General features: G+C 42.1%; 2 protein-coding genes across 6 annotated transcripts in view; one reads left to right on the top strand and one right to left on the bottom strand.

Moving 5' to 3' along the window:
* The first annotated feature begins 173 nt into the window (after positions 1-173).
* LOC115141919 (beta-galactosidase-1-like protein 2) lies at positions 174-24,365 on the top strand. Of its 3 annotated transcripts, XM_029681313.2 has the most exons (14): positions 174-458; positions 1,092-1,277; positions 1,373-1,417; positions 1,504-1,599; positions 2,169-2,274; positions 2,505-2,597; positions 3,881-3,965; positions 6,270-6,413; positions 7,056-7,136; positions 19,823-19,940; positions 20,079-20,180; positions 20,782-20,860; positions 21,523-21,637; positions 22,319-24,365. In XM_029681313.2, exons 1-10 carry the CDS (start codon positions 442-444, stop codon positions 19,906-19,908), a joined length of 939 nt encoding a protein of 312 aa, XP_029537173.1. In that variant the 5' UTR covers positions 174-441; the 3' UTR covers positions 19,909-19,940; positions 20,079-20,180; positions 20,782-20,860; positions 21,523-21,637; positions 22,319-24,365. The 3 variants fall into 3 exon arrangements, with proteins under 3 accessions (XP_029537173.1, XP_029537172.1, XP_029537174.1); XM_029681312.2 differs by having other exon boundaries at positions 20,079-20,860; XM_029681314.2 differs by lacking the exon at positions 6,270-6,413 and having other exon boundaries at positions 20,079-20,860.
* The window catches only part of LOC115141918 (galactosylgalactosylxylosylprotein 3-beta-glucuronosyltransferase 1), a 135,687-nt gene continuing 131,833 nt past the window's right edge, over positions 24,083-27,936 (bottom strand). For all 3 annotated transcript variants that reach the window (XM_029681309.2, XM_065000434.1, XM_029681310.2), the window contains exons 7-8: positions 26,732-26,838; positions 24,083-26,457 (exon numbers count right to left, since the gene is read on the bottom strand). In XM_029681309.2, the coding sequence (XP_029537169.1) occupies positions 26,752-26,838 (87 nt within the window). In that variant the 3' untranslated portion in view covers positions 24,083-26,457; positions 26,732-26,751. The remainder of the gene's footprint in view (positions 26,458-26,731; positions 26,839-27,936) is intronic.

The raw sequence follows: 27,936 nt of genomic DNA on the forward strand, positions 1-27,936 counted from the left end.
AAATAAAGGTACAAAAAAAAATTGTTGGATAAACCACAGCCTGTCGTTTCAAATGGAAACAAGGGAGTCATAGTGGGCAGAGCCAAGCACGAGCTAGCGAGACCCTATTGGTGCCTTATAACCTATATTTGCATATTTCCGTTAGGGAACGCCTACTCTGCGAAGTGCGCGTATACAACAACGCATTTTTTTTTAAACTTTGGCAAGGGGTAGTCTAAAAAAATTACTCGACTCTGTTCGTAAAATATTATAGTTTTGGGAACAGAAAAATGTTTAATCGATGAGAAAAAGTGCAGAATGTCGGACAAAAGCCATCTCGTTCCATCTTCTACTGCCGGCTAATGGGCTTCCTCTCAAGTGGGTGGAACCGCCAAGCGGATGCTTCACATTTATTCATCTGGTGAAATAGCTGTCTCATTGTTTTGTCTGTGACAAGACTTTATGGACAGGTCTCTAGAGTATGTACAAAGTTATGTCCTATTTGTTTGTTTTTCCTCGTGTTTTCATGTACCTGCAAATGCATCAATAGGCAACCAGTATCCCAAACGGACCCTTTAAAAACGGGTTATTTAAAGACAATCTATTATAGGTAATGCTATTAAAGACCATTCATAATGACAAAATATTATCAGATTGTTAAATATTATTACATAGAAGAGGTAGGACTACAAATGTGAGAAATTATATACAATCAATACTTTTGATAGTCTAGTTAATACAAAGCCATTCCATATCTTTAATTTACCCCATCATGAACTTTCACCTGGCCCACCTACTATGGACATTAACCTTTGTGTAGACAAACACGTAGCTTGTGTGTTGCCATTTGTTACGGCTCAGTTCAGCACTCATTCCACAGTGCAACAGTGTGAACAATTGACTATGTACTTCTCACTCATATTCAAATATATATATGTAGCTTATGCTGAAAGCTTTGTTGATTTATCTAAATTTGTTGGGTGTGTCTTGTATGCTTGTCACAAGAATTATAAATACTTACTTACTCACCTTAGATTGCCATTGTCTAGTTCCTATGACTCCTATCTAGTCTAACTTTCTGGTTTGACCAGAAGTTTGTCTTTCTCTTCCAGCCAACACCCAGAGGTGGAGAGAATGAGCCAGAAAGAGGGTCTGAGGGCCAACTCCTTTCAGTTCACTCTGGAGGGAGAGCCCTTTCACATCCTGGGGGGCTCTATCCACTACTTTCGCGTCCCCAGAGCCTACTGGGAGGACCGGCTGCTGAAGATGAGGGCCTGTGGGGTCAACACTCTCACCACGTAGGGACACACAGAACACCTCATGTTCTCTTATACCACCACTCACTGCTGCTCAACTATGGAGGGATACTGAGAATGACTGCTTTATCTTTCAGATATGTGCCATGGAACCTTCATGAGCAAAAGAGAGTGGTTTTAAAGTAAGGAAGACGTTTATATGATTTTGTGGTAAATGTTTGATAAAGCTGTTGAGCTTTGTATCTCTGCTTTTCTCTGTGTCTCTCAGGGCGTACATCAGCATAGCAGCAGAGTTGGGGCTCTGGTTTATTCTGCGGGCAGGACCCTACATCTGTGCTGAGTGGGACTTAGGAGGGATGCCCAGGTTAGATGTTCCCAGATTTTAACATTTTAGCCCAGGTTGGTTTCAACTCCATGTTAGATAGGTCTCCCTATACGACATCTCATCAATTTTTCCTCATACATTTTTGTGATGCTCTTTTCCAGTGTGGTGTTATTTCCCTCATTGACTAGTCAGTTATTCAATCAGCTAGATTGGTGTTTACAGTCAGGTCTCTGTAAAAGAGTTACAGTCCCACATTCCTTAGTAATGTGGATAAATAGAATTATAGATCTAAAGAGAAAAAACAATATTTCTCACACACAGAGAGAATGAAAACAGTTATTTCCTGAGCTTCCCCCTTCAATGAGAGTCATTTGACTGACTCTGATCATCATCTAAAATTGATTGAGGAAGGGTAATTGATCCAGAACTATCCCAGTATGTACCACTAGTATGTACCACTAGGTTAACCCGATTATAGATATACTGTTATGAAGCACATTAACAATCAATGCAGTCATTATGCATGAATGCCATCAGTGCAACCTGTATTTAAATGTAACTGCATACATTGTTGATAACATTAGAGTTAAGTATTGCTTTCATCCTAGTTGGTTGCTGTGTGATCCAGACATGAAGTTGAGAACAACCTACCCAGATTTCACAGAAGCAGTTGACTGCTTTGATCAACTCATTCCAAGAGTTGCACCATATCAGGTAATCTTTTCTCACTTTCTCACTACTCTTCTATTAATTACACTAGGGTTTCCATTTTTCCTGTTAATTTGTGGTGGTTGTTGATTATGGCTATCAAAATACAAAAATATTCTTAAAATGTGAAGCTTGGTGTTTTATCAATCCCAAAGGCTTTGAAAATATATGCTTGACTTATTCAGGAGTCATTTGAAAGCTCTCCTCTTATTTGATTTATTATTTAAAACTCTCAGTTCTCCAAGGGGGGCCCAATTATAGCAGTTCAAGTGGAGAACGAGTATGGCTCTTATGCAAAAGATGTTGAATACATGCCATACATAAAAGAGGTAAGACAGTGCAGTGCATCTGCTTTATTACACACACACACACACACACACACACACACACACACACACACACACACACACACACACACACACACACACACACACACAGAGTGTGCATCACTTTATCTTGATTTCACTACAACTATTTGCATTTGCAATAGTAGGATATCTACTTGGAAATATGAGCATGATTGAAATGAGATCCTTGTTCTAGACACTATTGTCCAGTGGGATTGAGGAGCTGCTCCTGACCTCAGATAACTAGGATAGGCTGAAGCACGGGGGAGTGAATGGAGGTATTATACTGACTGGACAAACAGACAGACAGCTGCACAAAAGTAGAGCCTCTGGCCCATCTGACACTGCAGTCACTGCCTGAACTGTAGTTGTTATTCTCCCATAGCACAAGGCCTCTGTCTGTGCCAAGGACAGATGTGTGTGTGTGTGTGTGTGCGTCAGGCCGCTACTGTTAGGCTTCATTAGAACTGCCCCTTGATTAGTTCCCTTTCCACTTGAAGCCTAAACACAAAGGAGATCGATGAGATGAGGGAATGTGCTGTTTACCTAGATACAGATTAAACTCGGGAGAAAACAAGGCAAAAATAGGAACTGTTAAAATGCTGTTTCCTGAGCATGGAAGTTACTGTAGCATCCCACTGGGCACACACTGGTTGACTCAACGTAGAGTACATAAAGTAATTGCATAATATACACAAATAAAATACAGCATGACAGTATCCCACTGGGCACAGACATTAATTCGAACTCTATTCCACATTGATCATTTCAATGAAATGACATTCAACCAACGTGGAATAGACGTCGAATTGAGCCCAGAGGGATTCAAGTATCTGGATGCAATTCAAGTGAGCGAATGTATTGACTTGTGTTCAGACGATCATCTACTGATATTCATTAGATTTATCCAGCTCCAGCTTTGTAATTGATCAGTGATTCCGTTTCATCTGACACCTGTAGATAAAACAGAGGATATTAGCTATTTAGTCTTAATCTGTGTAATAAATTGCTTTGAATCACAGTCTTGGGATGCCTATAGTCTGGGCACAGTTTTTCAGAAGTTATCTGATCAGCAATCGGAAAGGATTACATGCATAGAAATAGCTATGCATTTAATCCTATCCGATTGCCAAAATCCAATCAGATAATAAAAATAAAAAACTGGGCCCTGATGTTCAAGGAGTAAATACTGTGTCTACAAGGAGTAACATATATTTAGTTTATTTGTACTTCTCTGTTGAACATTCCCCTTCCCATTCTTCTAGCCCCAGAAGTTCAAGATGGTGATGGAGTATTGGTCTGGGTGGTTTGACCTCTGGGGTGACCTTCACCATGTTTTTGCTGCTGAGGGTAAGTCATATTTCCTCAAGCAGTAGGATCTCTTTGCCACACCGCATGAGTCACACTCAATAGATTGGTCACATGGTGCTTAGCATATGGTCAGTTCTCCTTTGTGGTATGTTTCTGTCAGAGATGAATATGCTTTCCATGTGTGCTTGTTTCCAAGCCAAGCATCATAAACCAGAGTTGGTCTTTATTTCCCATAAAATTCAATTAAGATGCACATAGTCAATTTCAGCTGAACCAAGATGTCTTTTGTATACTGTTTTATACTGTGTTATGCTTTTGTACTGGCCTTCAGTGTCTAGAACAGGGCTCTCCAACCCTGTTCCCGGTGAGCTACCGTCCTGTAGTTTTTACTCCAACCCTAATCTAGCACACCTGATTCTAATAATTAGTTGGTTGATAATCTGAACCAGGTTAGTTACAACTGGGGTTGGAGCGAAGACATACAGGAAGGTAGCTCTCTAGGAACAGGGTTGGACACCCCTGGTCTAGAACCTTAAAAATAAATGGAAACTGCAAAGCCCCTATTGTTAACCTACATGCACTGTACATGTGTGCAGCTTGTTAGATAAGAGCCCCTCTCAGAAGGGAACAGTACAGTATGTGAAAGGGCAACTGACTAACCATTTAATACACACACACACACACACACACACACACACCAATCACATAACACTGTAGCCACTGCTAGCTTTGAGATACTGTGGCCATATATTACACATTACATGATGGTGAATCCTTAAAAAAAAAAAAAAAAAAATTCAAGATCCTCTCATTAGACAATGCATCACTGCAGTAAATACTTGTCAGTCGTTACACAGCTTGGCACACAGTTGTAGATGTGTATTAATGTCATGAAGATTCTCCAGACTGTCCTTATGTTGAACAACAGCCACTGATAACTCTGGTCCTCAGGCCTGGTTTTGTCCTCCTTTCATTGCCATCAGCATCCATGTCTATCTCGCACACGCAGGATGCTAATCAAGTCGTGCTCTGTCACTCCATGCTTGTTATTCATTATCCCGCTGCCCTTGATTTAAATCGGTAAAGTCAGCTCAATTTGAATGTCTAATTAAACACGTCATTATGTCCTATGACAGGGGTTCCCAAATTTTTTCACTCTGGGGTGGGGGTTTTGAGTTTATTTCCTGAAATTCTACACATTTTGTCATGGGGTGTAAAGAACATTTATCAGTTTTTAACGGAAATTGTATTGCAATTCTATACATTTAGTAAAGTATGTGCATTCAAGTGATATTTGAGTGACAAAAAAATTACAACAATATCTATGGGCAAAAAAAGCAACAACAAAAAACATTAGCTTCTTGGGCTAGTTGATCTGGACATTTCTGACAAATTATAAATAGCTCTCTAAGGTATGCAATGACTAACAGGACAAAATAAACTGCTGATGAACTACCCAATTTCGAAATTGCACCTTGTGATTTCTATTATGACTTTCAAGAGTAAGTTTAAAGACGGACTGAGTTCCTTGAAAAAACACACCCCACAGTTGGGAACCACTGTTCTATGCAATATGTGTAGCTAATCAGTATGGTGAAGGAGGTGATTTTGAATGGGGATCTGGTTGTCCCTACAATGAGTTATAGTTAAATGTAATAAGGTGTGGCAGGGTTTTAATCCATATTGCAATTGAACTGAACACTTATCTCCCTCACTAGCTTTAAGCACCAGCTGTTAGAGCAGCTCACACATTACTGCACCTGTACATAGCCCATCTATAATTTAGCCCAAACAACTACCTCTCCCCCAACTGTATTTATTTATTTATTTTGCTCCTTTGCACCCCATTATTTCTATCTCTACCTTGCACATTATTCCACTGCAAATCTACCATTCCAGTGTTTTACTTGCTATATTGTATTTACTTCGCCACCATGGCCTTTTTTTGTTGCCTTTACCTCCCTTATCTCACCTCATTTGCTCCCATTGTAAATATACTTACTTTTCAACTGTATTATTGACTGTATGTTTGTTTTACTCCATGTGTAACTCTGTGTTGTTGTATGTGTCGAACTGCTTTGCTTTATCTTGGCCAGGTCGCAAACTTGTTCTCAACTTGCCTACCTGGTTAAATAAAGGTTAAATAAAAATATGGGCAATAGGATGCTTGGAACGAGGTCGGTTGCTTGTCAAATGTTATCATACTTTTTGTTTTACATTGGGCTACCTGCCACAGTTCTTGTATATAGAGGTAGAGTTTATAGCAACGGATATGATACAGCTCTTACTCTGTCTATATACCCACCGGTAGTGAGTTCTCATTTGTTACCCTCTGTTTGGCAGACATGGTTGCTATTGTGACGGAAATCCTGAAACAGGATGCATCAATCAATCTCTACATGTTCCACAGAGGAACACATTTTGGCTTCATGAATGGGGCCTTTGCAATTGCCACACCCATGCCTAAGCCAATGGTAACAAGCTATGGTACATTCTATTTGCATCTTTATATTACTTGCTGTCCACTTGTTTTATAATCAATGTGTTCTCATAGTTGATCTTGTTATTTCGCTTTATTGAAACATAACTCTGATAAGGACTTTACACCAGCCATTTATACAAGCAGGATTACAGTAATATACTGTCACTTTACTGTTAGTAAAGGCCAGTAGATGGTGTTGTCACTCCTCCACCGTGCTTGACCTCAGGCTGCATTTTAACACTCACTGCATAATTAATTCATCAGCTAATTAAATGCATGGGAAATGTAAATGAAAGACGGCATGATGGGTTTTATATCCTCTTTGCAACTGTTGACACTGTAATGACCTTGCTCCTCAGAGGAGAATGCCGTTGATGTCAAACATTAGTAACAGTGGCACATTGGCACCTGCTCTTTGACCTTCAAGTTTAACAGTAGTCTCTATTTACATTTTATTTCCTCAACTGCCTCTTGCCTCTATCCAAACTCCTGCAGCCGCATCTGTCAAGATAACCACAAAATATGTCTCCTGCTGGCTTGAGATGTTTGATAGGAGCAGAGAGAAACTCATCGGACACGGGAGGAGGTATCCCCGCCTCTCGCTCCTCGTGCCTCTTGCTGTTCTGATAGTGGCATTATCTTTTCAGATTACGATGCTCCATTATCTGAGGCAGGGGATTACACCACCAAGTACACTCTTCTGAGGAATGTATTGAGCCGCTACCACAGTGAGTGTCGCCGTGAGGGGCTCTTCTTTGTATCGTTCTCCAAAGTCAGTTAGTAAGGCCCTATGGGGAACATTGAGTCTGTCTTGCCCAATCAGAGATGAGTATGTGTGAGATTGTTGCTGGGTATGGTGGACCCCCCCAGGACTATAGTACAGTAAGGATAGGAGGGGGCATCAGATTAACGGTTTAGGAACATCTCCCACCCGTCAAACATACAGTCAGAACAATTTTACACATATCCAGCCTAGGCTTCCGGTAAACTAAGATCTTCAGGGCTATCTTAACGCGTTTCATCCTTACGTTGTGCAGTATGTAGAACAATGAGCATTGGCCTGGATGAGAGCAAGCACTAATGCGTAGGAGAGTGTCTATGTTATATTCAGCACCACATATACATTACCTAATACTGTATTTAGATCCTACTTGATATCTGCTGTTTGGCTCTCAGCTCATGAGTCATGCATACCCTGTGTAAGTAAGTAGCCTTGCACGAGCCATGGCTTTTGCGGGCAGGAGCATATGTCCTGTTTCTATAGCATCAGGGACCTGAATGTACAAGTACACCTAATTCTGTATTTAGAACCTACTTGATATCTGCTATTGTTTGGCTCTCATCTCATATGAGTTGTTGTGAGGAATGCGTAACCTGTGGTCACAGACTAAAACATTGTCTATGATAATTGTCCATGAATAGAAGGAAAATACGTTCAATTGAATATCTAACACTTGGTTTAATAACAACATTAAATAGTCTTGTTCTTCAAAAAGGACAATAGTCGGAGCAAATCAAACTTTATTTGTCACATGCGCCGAATACAACAAGCGTAGACCTTACCATGAAATGCTTACTTACAAGCCCTTAACCAACACTGCAGTTCAAGAAGAGTTAAGAAAATATTTACCAAATAAACTAAAGTAAAAAAATATATAAAAAGTAACACAATAATATAACAATAACGAGGCTATATACAGGGGTTACCGGTACCGAGTCAGTGTGCGGGGGTACAGGTGAAGTGGCTATGCATAGATAATAAACAGCGAGGAGCAGCAGTGTACAAAACAAATGGAGGGGGGTGGTGTCAATGTAAAAGTCCGGTGGCCATTTGATTAATTGTTCAGCAGTCGTATGGCTTGGGGGTAGAAGCAATTTAGGAGCCTTTTGGTCCTAGACTTGGCGCTCTGGTACCGCTTGCCGTACGGTAGCAGAGAAAACAGTCTATGACTTGGGTGACTGGGGAATAGATGTTGTCGTGCCCTCTTCACAAGTGTCTTGGTGTGTTTTGGACCATGATAGTTTGATGATGTGGACACCAAGAAACTTAACTCTCTACCTGCTCCACTACAGCCCCGTTGATGTTATTGTGGGCCTGTTCGGCCCGCCTTTTCCTGTAGTCCACGATCAGCTCCTTTGTCTTGCTCACATTGAGGGAGAGGCACCACACTGTCCTGGCACCACACTGCCAGGGCTCTGACCTCCTCCCTATGGGTTGTCTCATTGTTGTCGGTGATCAGGCCTACCACTGTTGTCTTTGCAAACTTAATGATAGTATTGAAGTCGTGTTTGGCCACATAGTCATGGATGAACAGGGAGTACAGGAGGGGACTGAGTATACACCCCTGAGGGGCCCCAGTATTGAGGATCAGCATGGCAGACGTGTTGTTTCCTACCCTTACCACCTGGGGGAAGCCTGTCAGGAAGTCCAGGATCAAGTTGCAGAGGGAGGTGTTTAGTCCCAGGGTCCTTAGCTTAGTGATGATCTTTGTGGGCACTATGGTGTTGAACGCTGAGCTGTAGTCAATGAACAGCATTCTCACAAAGGTGTTCCTTTTGTCCAGGTGGGAAAGGGCAGTGTGGCGTGAGATTGCGTCATCTGTGGATCTGTTGGGGCGGTATTTGAATTGGAGTGGGTCTAGGACATCCGGGAGGATGCTGTTGATGTGAGCCATGACCAGCATTTCAAAGCACTTAATGGCTACCGACATGAGTGCTACGGGGCGGTAATCATTTAGGCAGGTTACCTTCACTTCCTTGGGCACAGGGACTATGGTGGTCTGCTTAAAACATGTAGATATTAGACTCGGTCAGGGAGAGGTTGAAAATGTCAGTGAAGACACTTGCCAGTTGGTCAGCGCATGCTTTGAGTACACGTCCTGGTAATCCATCTGGCCCCGCGGCTTTGTGAATGTTGACCTGTTTAAAGGTCTTGCTCACATCGGCTATAGAGAGTGTTATCATACAGTCATCCAGAACAGCTGGTGCTCTCGTGCATGCTTCAGTGTTGCTTGCCTTGAAGCGAGCATAAAAGGCATTTAGCTCATATGGTAGGCTCGCGTCACTGGGCAGCTCGCGTCTGGGTCTCCCTTTGTAGTCAGTAATAGTTTTCAAGCCCTGCCACATCCGACGAGCGTCAGAGCCCGTGTAGTAGGATTCAATCTTAATCCTGTATTGACGCTTTGCTTGTTTGATGGTTCGTCTGAGGGCATAGTGGGATTTCTATAAGCATCCGGATTAGTGTCCCGCTTTCAGCTCTAGCCTTTAGCTCGATGCATGTATTCCATGGCTTCTGGTTGGGATATGTACGTACGGTCAGTGTGGGGACGACGTCGTCGATGCATTTATTGATGAAGCCGATAACTGAGGTGGTATACTCCTCAATGCCATTGGATGAATCCCAGAACATATTCCAGTCTGTGCTAGCAAAACAGTCCTGTAGCGTAACATCCGCGTCATCTGACCACTTCCATATTGAGGGAGTCACTGGTACTTCCTGTTATTAGTTTTTGCTTTTAAGCAGGAATTAGGAGGGTAGAATTATGGTCAGATTTGCCAAATGGAGAGCGGGGGAGAGCTTTGTATGCATCTCTGTGTGTGGAGTAAAGGTGGTCTAGAGTTTCATTTTTTTCTCTGGTTGCATATTGACATGCTAGTAAAAATTTGGTAAAACTTATTTAAGTTTGCCTGCATTAAAGTCCCTGGGCACTAGGAGCGCCACTTCTGGAAGAGAATTTTCTTGTTTGCTTTTGGCCTTATACAGCTCGATGAGTGTGGTCTTAGTGCCAGCATCGGTCTGTGGTGGTAAATAGACTGCTACGAATAATATAGATGAGAACTCTCTTGGTAGATAGTGTGGTCTACAGCTTATCATATGGTACTCTACCTCAGGTGAGCAATACCTTGAGACTTCTTTAATATTTGACAGAGCAGTGGTTAAAAGCCAAGGTAATACGATTTGATTATGCATGTGGCAGGAAGTCCAAATTGCACAACATTCTTTAAATTGAGCTAAATCTTAATACACTTTTCCCAAAATACCAATCCACTGTAGAATCCAATAACATGAACATTTCAAGTTTATATAACTGCAGCTGAAGATAACTTTGTCAGGCAGCTCACACAGCTCACACAATATCAAACAACAGCAAGAGTGTGAAACTACAATTTGCTCCATAAAAATACTCTGCTTGTAAACACAGAATGCCATTTCAGGGCTAGGTGATTTCTGCCACCCATTATCCACTTTTGAACATATTGGGAGGGGTGCACTTTCCACCAGTAACCCCGAGTGGCTTCAGGTTTCTCAGTGCTTCAACACCTTAAAGAGTGCTGGAGGACATCTCTCAGAAAGCAGCAAAAAATCACCTCAAACAGTTGGAAAAGGGAGGATGGGTATGATTGTGTGATGTACTACCAGCTGCTGTCAAGCTCAGATGCTTTCCCAGAAATGATCTTAAAAGCATGGGTTATTTCCTGAATCACAGATGTTTTCCACTTCTGTATTGATCTAGAGTTGTCATTTGTCACATACCACTTTTATGCAGAGGTCAAAATTATCATATGAAATGATTATGTTGTGACAAAAATAAATTGATGTAATTGTCTTGTAACTGATCATTTATATTGTTACCTAGCAACCGCTCAGTCTGAATAAACAGTTCATTTTCAATATATAGCTAACAGTTAGGGGCTCTATTTTAACAAACCTAACGCAATGGTAAATCTAAGGGCAGGCGGTAGCGCTATAGGTTCAGTGGTATTGATATTTTCACTATTACTATTATTGGCGCAGTTGCTGGCGTTGGCGCGAATGGGCTGAGTTTTGATGATTAAATAAGTTGTGTGTGTTGAGGCTTTTGCCCATTACTGGCCAATCAGAACGTGCTAAACATGGCGAAATATGTGGTTGCTTCAAGTTGCATATCTACGGTATTTTATGTATTACCTTGGAATCAATTCCAATGTTAGTCCGTTATAGTTTGTTAACGGCTTACAGAAACGAAATAACAAAATGTAGACCTATCTTTGCTAAATACGTTAACTTGAACCCATTTGCAGTCCACATTGTTCTAAGTAATTGCATGGCTTCAGTAGCATTCACACTGATATAGAGGCTAGGCCTACTGTACATTGCATTTTGTCTGAGCATGGACATGCCAAACATTGTCAATAAGCAAGATTAATTTAATTATTGAATAGGCCTAAAAAGAGAAAAAATAATTTGAATCAAATTCTAAACAAAACAAAACAACAAGTTGTTATCAATAGATACACTTAAAGGCAACATAATGTCTCCCTGTGGGCATATAATATTAAAACAACGCAGACTATGGAGAGTTTTACGCACATCCAAACTTTTCACAGGAGCTGGATAAAGATCCAATATAAAGAGAAAGCAGGAATGTCCACTCACCGTTAAACTGCCTCCAAAATAGGCTTCATAAATAATAACATCATCGAAACCATTTTACAGATCACATCGCGTTCACACATCTCCAGAAGTTGCATAGCATGCGCGCTACGGACGTTGTAACCATAAAACCAGGAAGGTGAATCATTCTAATAAGATTGTTTGTTTTTCGTAACATTTTATTACAACGAATCTTTTTTATTTTAACAACACTAAATAAATACATGTAAAATGAATTGATATCATCAAATCAGCAGGATAAAAAGACACTCATTGCTGTTGAACCAGCAGTTATAGTAGTCCTAAGGCAGGGCTTGGGTTTTGAGATTACTGTATGAAACGGAAAACAAACAATTGTTACATGTTACAGATAACTTCTAAATAGGAGTTTCACCGGTATTTACCTGAGGTTCTCATATCTCGTTTCCTGATGGGCATGAAAAGTAGCCTACATGGAGGGGGTTTTACGCATGTCCATAACGGGACCTACATGGCTAAAATAATGTGGTCCTGTCTATAATGCATAGACAAAAAGGGAATGTCAGCTCAGTGTTTTACTCCTCTCAAACTTTATATTTTAATAATGCTTTTGTGAATAAGATTTTTTCCAAGTGGTCTCAGGAGCCAAACCCTTTATCGAAAGTTGACTACTTCACGATTGCATTGGGCAGGGTGGCAAAAGCCTTAATTGAGAAGAGGGGAAGCTATGCTTGGTTTTTACCCAAATTAAATTAAATAGCGAAAAAGCATTAGTTTTTATGTTTCTAAATACTGTACGAAGTATACAGGCACCATAAGCACATTCGACTACTCTTGTTCCATGCGCATAAAGGCAGTGTGCGTCACAGGCTGCGTTCCGCTGTCAATTCATGCCATAACCATCTGCATTACCACTAAAATCTGCTTTAGGTTGATCGTAAATATCCCTACCAGCGGTGCCTGAAATTAGCACTTTTGATCATGTTTTAAACTTAGAGAGGAACCAGGCTATGAGGGGTGGCCAGTCCTCTTCTGGCTGTGCCGGGTGGAGATTATAACAGAACATGGCCAAGATGTTCAAATGTTCATAAATTACCAGCATGGTCAAATAATAATAATTACAGTAGTTGTCGAGGGTGCAACATGTCAGGGGCCCTACAAAATTATTAGAACAATATTAAATTGTTAACCTATTATAATTAATATAATATTTTATATTTTATTTACAATGTACTAATAAAATGAACGTTTTTTTTATTTTCTTGTTTTGGGCCAAAAGTAAACATGTCTCCCCATCCCCATACCTCTGAACCAGCCCTGTCTCCCCATCCCCATACCCCTGAACCAGCCCTGTCTCCCCATCCCCATAACCCTGAACCAGCAGTGTCTCCCCATCCCCATACCCCTGAACCAGCCCTGTCTCCCCATCCCCAAACCCCTGAACCAGCCCTACTCCCAACTGAAGGAGGTGAGCAGCATTGTGTTGAATGACATGTCAGTTTGCATAATTGCAGGTACTGCAATGCGTTGAGGACAGGAATGTGATTCTCCAGTCAGGAAAAATCTCACTTGAGACACAGAGACAGCCAATATCAGAGCCTTAAAGGAAGAGATGCAGGCTCTTAGAGATGGATTGGAGTTTCTCCTGTCTGAGGCAACACTGATTGCTACGCAAATGGATGTTCCACCTCAATTTAGCAAGGAACACAGCCGCCAGAGGAAAAGGAAGAGATTCCATGATGAGACCTCTCAAGAGGAGACAGCTCAGGACAGTGCAGCAACGTTTTTTCAGAACAGTGTTTTTTACTGCTATGGATAACATAAGTGACTTGGGCACTAGGTTCCACACCACTTCAAAAATTGTTGAAGAATTTTCTGTTCTGAAAGTTGGGGAGATTAGTGAGGATAAAGTCCCTTCTGTGTGCCAACCACTGATCATGAATTATTCCAGAGACCTTACACCTGAGTTTCAAAATGAAGTAAGACACCTGAACACTGTATATGCTGCCACTTTCCCCCCTAACTTGTCCCCTACATTTACATTTACATTTAAGTCATTTAGCAGACGCTCTTATCCAGAGCGACTTACAAATTGGTGCATTCACCTTATGACCTCCAGTGGAACAGTAGTGCATCTAAATCTTTTCAGGGGAGGGGGTGAGAGGGATTACTTTATCCTATCCTAGGTATTCCTTAAAGAGGTGGGGTTTCAGGTGTCTCCGGAAGGTGGTGATTGACTCCGCTGTCCTGGCGTCGTGAGGGAGTTTGTTCCACCATTGGGGGGCCAGAGCAGCGAACAGTTTTGACTGGGCTGAGCGGGAACTGTACTTCCTCAGTGGTAGGGAGGCGAGCAGGCCAGAGGTGGATGAACGCAGTGCCCTTGTTTGGGTGTAGGGCCTGATCAGAGCCTGGAGGTACTGAGGTGCCATTCCCCTCACAGCTCCGTAGGCAAGCACCATGGTCTTGTAGCGGATGCGAGCTTCAACTGGAAGCCAGTGGAGGGAGCGGAGGAGCGGGGTGACGTGAGAGAACTTGGGAAGGTTGAACACCAGACGGGCTGCGGCGTTCTGGATGAGTTGTAGGGGTTTAATGGCACAGGCAGGGAGCCCAGCCAACAGCGAGTTGCAGTAATCCAGACGGGAGATGACAAGTGCCTGGATTAGGACCTGCGCCGCTTCCTGTGTGAGGCAGGGTCGTACTCTGCGGATGTTGTAGAGCATGAACCTACAGGAACGGGCCACCGCCTTGATGTTAGTTGAGAACGACAGGGTGTTGTCCAGGATCACGCCAAGGTTCTTAGCGCTCTGGGAGGAGGACACAATGGAGTTGTCAACCGTGATGGCGAGATCATGGAACGGGCAGTCCTTCCCGGGAGGAAGAGCAGCTCTGTCTTGCCGAGGTTCAGCTTGAGGTGGTGATCCGTCATCCACACGGATATGTCTGCCAGACATGCAGAGATGCGATTCGCCACCTGGTCATCAGAAGGGGGAAAGGAGAAGATTAATTGTGTGTCGTCTGCATAGCAATGATAGGAGAGACCATGTGAGGTTATGACAGAGCCAAGTGACTTGGTGTATAGCGAGAATAGGAGAGGGCCTAGAACAGAGCCCTGGGGGACACCAGTGGTGAGAGCACGTGGTGTGGAGACGGATTCTCGCCACGCCACCTGGTAGGAGCGACCTGTCAGGTAGGACGCAATCCAGCGTGGGCCGCGCCGAGATGCCCAACTCGGAGAGGGTGGAGAGGAGGATCTGATGGTTCACAGTATCGAAGGCAGCCGATAGGTCTAGAAGGATGAGAGCAGAGGAGAGAGAGTTAGCTTTAGCAGTGCGGAGCGCCTCCGTGATACAGAGAAGAGCAGTCTCAGTTGAATGACTAGTCTTGAAACCTGACTGATTTGGATCAAGAAGGTCATTCTGAGAGAGATAGCGGGAGAGCTGGCCAAGGACGGCACGTTCAAGAGTTTTGGAGAGAAAAGAAAGAAGGGATACTGGTCTGTAGTTGTTGACATCGGAGGGATCGAGTGTAGGTTTTTTCAGAAGGGGTGCAACTCTCGCTCTCTTGAAGACGGAAGGGACGTAGCCAGCGGTCAGGGATGAGTTGATGAGCGAGGTGAGGTAAGGGAGGAGGTCTCCGGAAATGGTCTGGAGAAGAGAGGAGGGGATAGGGTCAAGCGGGCAGGTTGTAGGGCGGCCGGCCGTCACAAGACGCGAGATTTCATCTGGAGAGAGAGGGGAGAAAGAGGTCAGAGCACAGGGTAGGGCAGTGTGAGCAGAACCAGCGGTGTCGTTTGACTTAGCAAACGAGGATCGGATGTCGTCGACCTTCTTTTCAAAATGGTTGACGAAGTCATCTGCAGAGAGGGAGGAGGGGGAGGGGGAGGAGGATTCAGGAGGGAGGAGAAGGTTGCAAAGAGCTTCCTAGGGTTAGAGGCAGATGCTTGGAATTTAGAGTGGTAGAAAGTGGCTTTAGCAGCAGAGAGAGAAGAGGAAAATGTAGAGAGGAGGGAGTGAAAGGATGTCAGGTCCGCAGGGAGGCGAGTTTTCCTCCATTTCCGCTCGGCTGCCCGGAGCCCTGTTCTGTGAGCTCGCAATGAGTCGTCGAGCCACGGAGCGGGAGGGGAGGACCGAGCCGGCCTGGAGGATAGGGGACATAGAGAGTCAAAGGATGCAGAAAGGGAGGAGAGGAGGGTTGAGGAGGCAGAATCAGGAGATAGGTTGGAGAAGGTTTGAGCAGAGGGAAGAGATGATAGGATGGAAGAGGAGAGAGTAGCGGGGAGAGAGAGCGAAGGTTGGGACGGCGCGATACCATCCGAGTAGGGGCAGTGTGGGAAGTGTTGGATGAGAGCGAGAGGGAAAAGGATACAAGGTAGTGGTCGGAGACTTGGAGGGGAGTTGCAACGAGGTTAGTGGAAGAACAGCATCTAGTAAAGATGAGGTCGAGCGTATTTCCTGCCTTGTGAGTAGGGGGGGAAGGTGAGAGGGTGAGGTCAAAAGAGGAGAGGAGTGGAAAGAAGGAGGCAGAGAGGAATGAGTCAAAGGTAGGCGTGGGGAGGTTAAAGTCGCCCAGAACTGTGAGAGGTGAGCCGTCCTCAGGAAAGGAGCTTATCAAGGCGACCTCTTGGTCTCCTGAATGCAATTTGTAAGATGCAGCTGCAAAGCATTTTTGGAAAAGTGTACATTGCTTTACTTATATTTTGCATACTGCCTGTGACTGCTGGTGGCGAGAGAGCTTTCAGTAAGCTAAAACTGAAACTATTTTAGGTCCACTATGTCCCAGGACAGGCTTTGCAGTCTTGCCATGCTGTCCATTGAAAGTTATTTAGCTAGAAAGCTGGACTTCAAAGTCTTGATCAGTGACTTTGCTAGCAAGAAGGATTGGCACTGGGCTCTTGGTGAGTAAGGCTGAGCAAGGACCAGTGATAACTGTTAAATGGCATGGCTATGGATATTGTATCACTACACACATGATGCCCACAGGCTGAGAACAAGACTGAGAACAAGATAGATCTCAAAGTAATGGCTCGAATGCCATAAAAATGGTTGTGCACAATCAAGACCCCTTGTGGAAGAAACCTATTGATTTGGTGATCACTTGACCTTTCCTCTAGCGCCACCATCAGGCCTTTTCATTTCCATTTCGTTTTCCACTTTTACAGCTGCTTATTTTCTAGTTGGTATGTGTACTTAGTTAAAAAATCTGCTGCTGATTTTATTTGGTTTGTTATATCATTCTATAGATGATTAATGTTAATTTATTTTTATTGAGGAGTTTAAAGTATATTTAAGTTATATTTATTTCAAGTTATTCATTAATTTTAAGAGAATATTCAATTTAAGAATTTTACAATTACAATTAGACTGTATCAATCAGTCTTGTATCAAATAGTGAATTCCACTGTATGCAGAATGTTGCATGCATGTCTGCACAGTGTTATATTTTCACAGCTCACTGTCAGTAAATATCATACAGTAAATATTGGACTACAAGAGAGTTGCAAGCCTGCAAAGGTAGAGTTATTTAAAGCTTTGAATGGGTCAATTGGGTTCTGGAGGTGTGTGGTTACAGCAATTACGCACGGTTGGTGTGGCCTGTTGTGGTGGGGCCCAATGTGATATCTTTTCAAGGGGCCCAAAATCCCTGGCGGCGCCCCTGCTCAGGTGAGAAGCTTCCTGAGGTTTCCTCTCTCCAGGCCAGGAGAGTGTATGAGCCTGTCATGATTCAGCAGCATCTGTCACTGTGGGAGAGCCTGTAGTTTACTGAGAAGGTGAGCCGCTAGAATTGGTTGTATACTGTATCCCTAGAATTGGTTGTATACTGTATCCCTAGAATTGGTTGTATACTGTATCACTATAATTGGTTGTATACTGTATCCCTAGAATTGGTTGTATACTGTATCCCTAGAATTGGTTGTATACTGTATCCCTAGAATTGGTTGTATACTGTATCACTATAATTGGTTGTATACTGTATCCCTAGAATTGGTTGTATACTGTATCACTATAATTGGTTGTATACTGTATCCCTAGAATTGGTTGTATACTGTATCCCTAGAATTGGTTGTATACTGTATCACTATAATTGGTTGTATACTGTATCCCTAGACCTCCTTACATGCTCTCTTCATTTTTTATTTTGTGGGCAGATGCAGCAGCACGTCTGGTACTTGCTTAGACCATTAATTATTCACTAGCCGCTGCTGTAATTTGCTCCCTTCTGAGACAATTATTTTCACAACATCTAGATCCAGACACACTTGTAGAAAATAAATTATTTCAGATTTATGGTAATTGGCTGTCTAAAAATAGAGCTTGACCTTTATATTAAATATACAGTGCCTTCAGAAAGTATTCATACCCCTTGACTTATTCCACATTTTGTTGTGTTACAGCCTGAATTCAAAATTGATTTAAATATAGTTTTTCTCACCCATCTACACACAAGAACCCATAATGAGTTATTGTGTGTAGATGGGTGAGAATATTGTTTTTAGAAATGTTAAGTATTCAGTATTCAGATGAGTTACACATTCCCATGTGTTGTTTTTGTCGCACTGCTTTGCTTTATCTTGGCCAGGTCGCAGTTGGCCTACCTGGTTAAATAAAGGTGGGGGGGAAAAACCTGAGTCAGTACTTTGTAGAAGCAGTTTTGATGGCGATTACAGCTTTGAGTCGTCTTTGGTATGTTAGTATCAGCTTTGTGCACATCTGGATTTGGGGATTTTCTCCCATTCTTCCTTGCAGAGTTTCTCAAGCTCTGTTAAGTGTGATCGGGAGTGTTGTGAACAGCAATCTTTTAGTCTTTCCACAGATTTTCAATAGGATTCAATTCTGGGCTTTGGCTGGGCCACTCAAGGACTTTCACATTCTTGTTCTGAAGCCATTCCAGCGTTGCTTTAGCTGTATGCTTGGGGTCATTGTCCGTGTTGTTATGTAAATCTTTGCCCCAGTTTAAGGTTTTTTACACCCTGAAACAGGTTCTCATCAAGGATATGCCTGTGTTTGGCTCCATTCATTGTTCCCTCTGCCCTTACCAGTCTCCCAGTCCCTGCCGCTGAAAAGCATCCCCATAGAATGATGCTGCCACCACGGTGCTTCACGGTAGGGATGGTGTTAGATGGGTGATGAGCTGTACCTAGTTTTCTCCACACATAGCGCTTTGCATTCAGGCCAAAGAGTAACATTTTTGTCTCATCAGACCATATAATCTTATATGAGAGAGCCTTATGCTCTGAGTATTTCACGTGCCTATTTGCAAACTCCAGGCTTGCTGTCATGTGCCTTTTTCTCAGGAGTGGCTTCCGCCTGGCCACTCTCCCATAAAGCCCAGATGTTTTAAGTGCTGTAGAGACTGTTGTCCTTCTGGCAGGTTCTTCCATCTCAGCCAAGGAACTCTGTAGTTCTGTCAGTGTTCATTGGGTTCTTGGTCACCTCCCTGACCAAGGTCCTTCTTGCTCGGTTACTCAGTTTGGTCAGAAGGCCAGCTCTAGGCAGAGTCTGGGTAGTTCCATATTTTTCCATTTCCCAATGATGGACACCACTGTGCTCTTAGAAACTTTCAACACTCTAGAAATTGTTTTATACCCTTCCCCAGATATATGCCTCATCACGTAGATCAGAGAGCTACAGACAGTTCTTTGGAATTCATGGTATCTTATATAGACAGGTGTGTTTCTTTCTAAATCATGTCCAAACAATTGAATTGGCCACAGGTGGAATCCAATCAACTTGTAGGAAATTGGATGCACCGGAGCTCAATTTGGAGTGTCATAGCAAAGGGGTGTGAATACTTATGAGATATTTCAATTAAATTTGCAACAATTTCCAAAAATTATGTTTTCACTTTGTCATTATGGGGTATTGTGTGTAGATGGGTAAGAAAATCCATTTTGAATTCAGCATGTAAGACAACAAAATGTGGAATAAGTCAAGGGGTATGAATGCTTTCTGAAGTCACTGTATCATGTAATGTATAATCATGTCAAATTAGAAAGAATGTTGTTGTTGTTTTGTCCTGCTGTAGCCCTTGAAGTCAGAAACCAGTCAACATGGAGAACTCCTATGACTACACTTTATATGAGACCACCATCAGCAGTGGAGACCTTCTGAACTCCAGGAACAATGTTCGAGACAGAGCCCTGGTGAGTACAGACAGACACCGCTACATGATATTATTACATCATGTAATTATGTCAGGATATTAGAAAATGTCAAGTACCCTATGATGCACACACTTGTCAGTAAATTATTTCTACTAATAAACTTGTCTTGTCTTCTAGGTGTTTGTGGACTAACTATTTGTTGGAGTTCTGGACTATAAGATTCTGGAGTTTGCACTGCCTAGATGGGAAGGTGTAGTGATAGTGTGTTTCGGGCGACAGGTAACCTAGCGGTTATAGTATTGGGCCAGTAACCGAAAGGTCGCTGGCTTCGAATACCTGAGCTGACAAGGTGAAAAATCTGATGTGCCTTTGAGGAAGGCACTTATCCCTAATTTGCTCAAGGGGCACCGTACTACTATGGCTGTCTCTGTAAAACAACACATTTCCCTGCAGCTTTCCGGTGTATGTGACAATAACACATTATTTGATTCTATTCAGTCTATAGATGTGCTTCTGAGCTGCTTTCTAAACTGGCTAGTTTATATTCAACACCACATGATAGAGGGGAAAGCTTCTGGTGATGCTGATAAATGTGGTTGTTACTAAGGTGCCAGGATTAAGCCAACAGAAAGTTTTCAGACAAATGTTGTTCTAACAAAGAGGAATCTCAATCACTAACTTTGCACCTGCCTGTTATTGGAAAACAAGTCCACGCTGCTTACCCTATCGCACAGAAGCAGATTGGACTTGATCAATTATTATCTTCAGTTCAACTGAAAGCCACGTTTCCTCTATTGTCTCTAGTTAGTCTACTTTGCATTGTGGACTGTAGATAATATGTCCAATTGTTTCCACATCTTTTATGTACTTTCCATTGAAGGGGGAGAGGACATTGAGTTTACTTGTGGAGAACTCTGGGAGAGCGAACTGTGGTAAACTCCTAGATGAACAGCATAAAGGTAATTCGAAAGTTTTACCTACTGTTTCTGGGTCAGTGATAGCCTTGTGGTTGTATAACTAGACACATATATTGGTAAATCCTTTCAGAATAGGTGCTCAAAAGCAGCTAATTAACCACAATGTAGAATATCAAAGACCGCCTTGGCTTATTTTTCAGGTCTTGTCAGAGACATTGAGTTGACCAATACCCCGCTACGAGACTTTATCATTCATAGTCTAGATATAAAGCCTGGCTTTGTAAATAGATTTGTACTGATCATGAACATCTTTCAATTTCCGTCCCCATGTTTATTTGTTCTGAGTCTGTCATTGCTCCTGCCTAGCTCAGATTCTGTTGATTATCTTCTTGGTTCTCGCTGAGCGTAGAATTACAATGCCAGATTGCAGAAATAACAGATTTTTCATGTGGTTTCCCACTACCATGTTAAAAGCCCATTATACTCAGCTGGGAAATTAGCGCTGTCTTGAAAATGCTTGCCCACAAAGAACAACACTACATCTAAAGATCAGAAGTGGAATAAAAACATGTATTTTTCCACGACTGAAGTCATGCCATTGTACACTCTCACAAATGATCTCGTTACATTAATAAATATGATGAGGAATCATATTAGTCAGTGATGTCCTGTGTTTTATTGGGTGATCTCCTCCCATGTTTCAGACTGAGTGCAGCAAGCCAGTGGAACTCAGTCCCCCAGAAGCCTTCCTTCCCAGGGTTCTTCCAGGGTATGCTGTATGTGGACGGCCATCCCAGAGACACCTTCATCAGACTGCCTGTGTGTAAAACAGCCCAACAGGCTCTGTGCTTATGAAAGAGAGTCCCACCTGTCCATACTTTTTATTGATGTGTAGTATAGTAGGACTATCTGGTTTATTGATAGCTAGTGTAGTAGGCATATCACACATCAGACCAACATAGTGATGAAAGAAGGTCCTAGAGAAATGCTAAACTCTGACATGCTGACCAGACCGCTCACGCACATGCTAATTATGTCCACCCACACGCAGGTTGAAATATCAAAACAATCTCTGAACCAACTATATTCATTTGGGGACAGGTTGAAAAGCATTAAACATTGGCAATTTAGCTGGCTGTTTTGCTGTTGCTAGCTAATTTATACCCTGGTATATAAACATTGGGATGTTATTTTACCTGAAATGCACAGGGTCCTCTACTCCGACAATTATTCCACAGATACAAGGGTAAACCGAGTTCGTTGATAGTAATCTCTCCTCCTTCAGGCTTCTTCTTCTTCTGTAGACTTTATATGGCGGTTGACAAACAATTTTAATGTGCATTACCAGAACCAGCTGGATTAGAATGTGGACCTCAGTTAATCTTTCAATCATGCTCCTAAAAACCAATGAGATGGGAGAGGTGGGACTTGCAGTTCATCAAGTGTTACAAATAGAACCACATTCTATTTTAGTCACTGATTAGTGAATTCCATTCACAGGGCTGGAGTAAAGGAGTGGTCTTAACCAACGGGCAGAATCTTGGACGCCATCGGTCCCCAGAAAACCCTCTACCTCCCTGGACCTTGGCTTAACTGAGGAAATAATCAGATATTGATGCCATAACTGTTACTGCCTTTCTGTCTAACTAGTTCCCTGGAAAATCACCCTACACAGGAGTTCACTCAGATGCCTCTGTTAGAAACATCACAAATGTTGATGTACAGCTGCAGTGGCTGGGCCACCCTGTGGGTTTGATGATATTGAACTTGGCAGTGCTTCGTGGGAATAGTCCTCAGGCGACTTCTCTTCCCTCTGAACGTGTTGGTTCCACGCCTCGGCTGTATTGACCTCTGCTGTGATTCAAAGCCTTTTGTTGATCTCGGGTCATTGTGTTTGAGGAGCAAGAAGCGGATGGTAAAATCCAATTCGCCAGAAAGCCTGACCTTGGAATGACTGTTGACGTATAGTGAGGATGGCCTACTGGAATGAAGGTATGGTTAGGACTTCCATCCTCTCACATTTTCACACTCTGCCTGCCATCAGGGACTTAGCTAGATAGCTACTCAGAATCGATGCACATCACTGCACATGGCATTTATTTCCTGTCGGGAAGCCCCACCCTCTGAATGATCCAGACTAATAAAGCATCATACTAGAGCTTGAAAATGTAACTGTGCCTTCATTATATATGATGGGCCACTGCAGTATCTGTACTGCAATATCTGTTTTGTACTTGTTGTTTGTGCATTACCATTCCATATGTGTATTGTGAGAATTGTGTCAGAGATACAAATTTAGAGATTTCAGGTATTTGAATGTATAGGTGTTTGTCCGGATTCAAGGACACATCTACTTGACATTGTATTTCTTTGAATGGACAATTAAAACAAATACACAGATTGTTCTTTTGAGATTAACCAGTGACGTGTGATGGTGAATTAAACTGAACCATCAGTGCAGTGGATACTCTCAAATACAAAGACATTTGTCAAGTACTTCACTTTTCAGTTGTTTATTTTTCTTGATAAATGCCATATGGTATCTCTGAGATGGAGTCTTGAGGAGAAATGAACAACCTTTAGAGTTTCATGCAGAAGAAGTGATTCACACAAGGATGGAAGATGACTGTGGATCAAAGTAGGTAAAGGAAGGGGAGGAAATAGTGATTTGCCCTAAGAAAGCATTTAGGGCCTAGTATGAGCCATCACCTTTGTTACATTATGTATGTACCACTACGAAGCTAAAACACTGGATAAGGCTGTTCCATTACATTAAAGCCGTTTCTGATGGTCAGAACAGTATCGCTCGTTGATCGAACTGTGAGAGTGTGAGAAAGCCAGAAATGGAAGGAGAAGTTTGAGTTTTGTACCGGCAGAGTACTACAGTTAACTTATGATTATTTATGTGATTACAACAGTGTAGGCGCAAGCTCCATTAAATATCCAAGAGTTGAAATTGCACTTTCATTATGTATAACTCATGTCTTAGTGTTTTCTGGGTTCATCTCTGCTGGGCTCTCTAGACAGGCCCAAACATTTTTCCTAAAATCACATGAACATGAATGAACACAATCAATTCTAAGAAAGTTCATTGAAAATGAAGGCTATTGATGGCAATTGAAGTCAGAGAAATACAGAATTAATGGTAAATAATGAAATGTTGTGCCTCAGTTGTTTGGTGTTGCCACGGGCTTGTCTGTGTGTGGTTTCTGAACCTCAGTGGCTGAGAGGCAGCGATGAGAAAAGAGGGTGGGGGCAAACATGGACAAAGAAATGTTCAATTATAATTCAATTTGACAAGAGGACATTCATACTTCAAATAAATACATAAATAAATATATTAATTTAGATTTTCACATAAATAGACAGACTTCACTTGACATTTTGGAGAATGGAAACAGATCAGAAGACATTGATTATTTCCTAATGATCTACATGGTACTGCTGTGCAATCCAAAGTCTAAAGATGAGGTCAACATGAACGTTAACAGCCACACACATTGTTTGATCTCAAAACATTCGGTTTGACTTCCTCAATGAAACAATACTATTGAATAGAAATGATCAGAAATTCCATGTTAGTATGTCCACCTGACCTGATGGGGGAGCATATTTTTGTGGGGAGCCATATCCGATGGGGGAACAGTACCTGATGGGAAAAGCGTATCTGATCTCATACTACTTTGGATAAGTTAATAGGCCGTAACTATCCTGGTCATTGATATTCCTTTTTCATAGTTTGCCATTAGTGTTTTCCCCTACATAAGGATCGATGAAGAAATTGAAACGGACATGAAATCTTAATACTGTAGCTGAAGGTGTAGCTGAGCATGACACCAATTAAATTGTGCTTGTCATTAAGTTTTGCCTGCTATTGCCAAGAATTGTCACAAACCTAACTTCAACCCGTATATGGTACAGTTTTGTCAGGGCAAGAAACTAGGATCGAGAATTCATGGATAAAATGGTGTTGCAGACCGGGGTTCTAGCATGGGGTATCTTGCTAGTAGTTGTCCAAAGCAGAGGATCTTCTAGTTTTCATGTTTTTTTATATTTGATTTGCCTTCTTACTCGCCTACAGTTCATAGACCCATTAATGAATGACGGATGTTTCTTGGAAACATTTTAGCATGATTCTGTCTACCTCTGATGAAACGGAGGTTAAGTATTCAGCAACATTTCTACACTGCACTGGGCTTATAGATGTAGCACAAATATCTAACTTACGTAGGCAATACGCACTGTGAACCTGGATACTTATGCAGATTTTACTGTATATCTCGACTTGTACTGTCAGTGCCTTTAGCTTGGATAATGTCAATTGCTTTATTTTTTCCTACTCTATTAGTTAGCTACTGTGGTTTTATAAACCAGCATACTATATGGCCATCTGCCAAAGTGCTCATCATTGGGTAATGTGAATACTGTAACATGGTTACGTTAGGTTTAACCCAACTTGGTGATGTGCCTTTATACTGTCCATGTCATGTGATGGAAAAACAGGAGAGAACATGTGCTATGCCAGTTGTCATACAGTGAGGTGTTATTGGCAATGCCTAAGTCAATTCTTAGTTTTGATTTTTACATTTATATAAATACAGTTGTTACATTTGATCTACGAGTCCTCTAATTGTTCCTGTGTTAAATTAGTATGTACACGTGTTGCCACTTAGGAACACAGTCACTGGTGCTTTTAAGTGTTAAATTAAGTTTTGGGACGTTGACCTGTAATATTGTGTGCCTCCCAGGCATTAGGAGCCCATCTTGATGTCAGTTATTTCAAGTGAATAGCTTCAGTACACACTGAATTACATGTCTGAGAATGACACTGAAAATGGATGGTGCCACATCTTTAGCTTTCAAAATGGAGGCAAGAGTCAAGTCAATAGTATTGAACTAGCAAGAAAATGTATTTAAACACCAAAAACAAACAAATTAAATAAAAGCAGACAGTTTTAGTTATACAAAAAGGACATTCCTTCCCTTTTGAAATTTCAGTGTTTGCTGAAAGTAGAATTGATCTTCTGAGAGATGACTTGTTCGGATTCTCCATTATTGTTCGGTCTGAAGACGTGGAGGACATTTCAGTACATGTCTATTAAAGGTGTCCAGGGGCTCAGTGTTCAATCAGATCCTCCAGTCTCTTACAGACCCTACTAAGATCTCAGGATCTCATCCCCTGCCCTGTAGATCCACGTCTATAGAGGGAAAGACAATGGATATCTCATTAGCCTGTTCAGGCCAGTAATGTTCCATCTCATTGGCTGCCTAACTCCCTCTCCCCCTGCAATGTTTGTGTTGTGCTGTCTCGTGTTAGGACACTACAGACGCAGTATGGTACCATGTAGGTTCCGAGAGCATCTCCCGTTGATCCTTAATGACTCAGCTCTCACCGTCTGCTTGATGTTGGTGCTGCTAGCAACAATTAACCTGATAAATATTGCCATCTTGAACTAATCTGTGCTTTAATATGATACATTTGTACTGTTTTAATCTCAATATTAAAAGTGTTTAGTTTCAGTCAAGGGGATTAGGATTTTGCTCCCGAGGCAGTCTTTTCTGAGATGATTAAGACATGAACACTGTTTGCACTGGGAGATGGCCTCTTTTTCTTCTCAGGGTCCATATTAGACAACCACCTGGAACAGATAGTAGGGACTCACTGAGAAATTACACGCATTCATAATTAAGTCAATTTGCAGTACAGATCAATTGGATGTAATAACGCTTACAGTTATTGGTGACCTTCTTAGCCCAAAAATGTGGGTGTGAAACAATATCCCAAAATGTGCTTATCATTGGGACGCTTACCATTTTCCTGTTCGCCAGAGGTCCTACATTTTTTTACTTTTTTTTTTTTTAAAGTAAAATAAGTCTGAGATGTGACCTCATTTGAATAATTTCTCTCTTTACCATTGCCCGAGGAGACAACGTCAAATCTCCACGTTGGGGTCTGTAAATCCTTTTTTCCCCTCATTTACAAGGACAGGTTTTTCTGTCCTAGTGTGCCAAACGAGAATCTGTAGAGAAATATCAGAGAAAAGAATCAGCATCAGGCAACACTCTCTCGATCGAACACACACCCATTCACTCATCCTCTCTCCTGATCCCATTCACTCATCCTCTCTCATGATCCCATTCACTCATCCTCTCTCCTGATCCCATTCACTCATCCTCTCTCCTGATCCCATTCACTCATCCTCTCTCCTGATCCCATTCACTCCTCCTCTCTCCCGATCCCATTCACTCCTCCTCTCTCCCGATCCCATGCACTCCTCCTCTCTCCTGATCCCATTCACTCCTCCTCTCTCCTCTGTCATGACGTTGGCCTGGGGGATAGGTTTATGACAGTCATAAATACCTCTTCCCCCTTTTTCCTCTCTAACCTACTGAGGTTACATTTTAAAAACCCTTGGTTAACATAGAGATTATGGGACCATCAGTAGGTGGGGAGGGGGGGAAATGAACTATATTCTGGTAATCCGAAAAATTGAACATATGCAGTGGTACTTAATGAATATGATGTCAGTTTGGTTGTCATCTGAGACATTCTCATCAATGATAAAATGACATAAACTCTACAGTGGAAAGTCTACACATCAGAGTTATCAGATTCACATGGAATTGTTGTTCAATTTAAATGTTTGAATATTAAATTATTTGTGATGGGAGGAAATGTGATTTTAGCTTCTAAAATGTGAGATGTGGGTTTTCATAAGCTAGGGCTGCTCACTCAGTGGCCTGCCCACGTGAAGAGACAGAGGTTGTAAACTATGAAACACACCCCTTTTCTCCCTTTCTATATAAGCCCTTGACGACAATAGAACTTCCTGTTCCGAAGATGCGGGGACGACGGGCCTATGTCAGAATGGTTCAGATAATAACTACAGAACGAAGCCAATATCAGCATGAGCTTTGGTTGCGAATGGCATGAACTTTGAACTCTTATTCACTACAGAAGTGATACCTCCTAGCCGTTGAGTTAGCAACAGCAGATGCAACAAGGGTTAGGAAGGAACAGACAGAGTATTCCGTCTATCACCCAACGACGTTACTACAGCGTATCCAATTGACAACCAGAGACATTCTTCATAGGACTCGGTTTGGCAACACGGCCT

This window comes from Oncorhynchus nerka, linkage group LG14 (genome assembly GCF_034236695.1).
Source record: "Oncorhynchus nerka isolate Pitt River linkage group LG14, Oner_Uvic_2.0, whole genome shotgun sequence".
NCBI lineage: Eukaryota > Metazoa > Chordata > Actinopteri > Salmoniformes > Salmonidae > Oncorhynchus > Oncorhynchus nerka.

What these genes read in the sequence shown, in the direction of transcription:
- LOC115141919 (XM_029681312.2), top strand. An exon ending in GACTTAGGAGGGATGCCCAG is followed by an intron (nt 1,600 to 2,168) that starts GTTAGATGTTCC and finishes CTTTCATCCTAG; the next exon opens with TTGGTTGCTGTGTGATCCAG. An exon ending in CAAGAGTTGCACCATATCAG is followed by an intron (nt 2,275 to 2,504) that starts GTAATCTTTTCT and finishes TAAAACTCTCAG; the next exon opens with TTCTCCAAGGGGGGCCCAAT.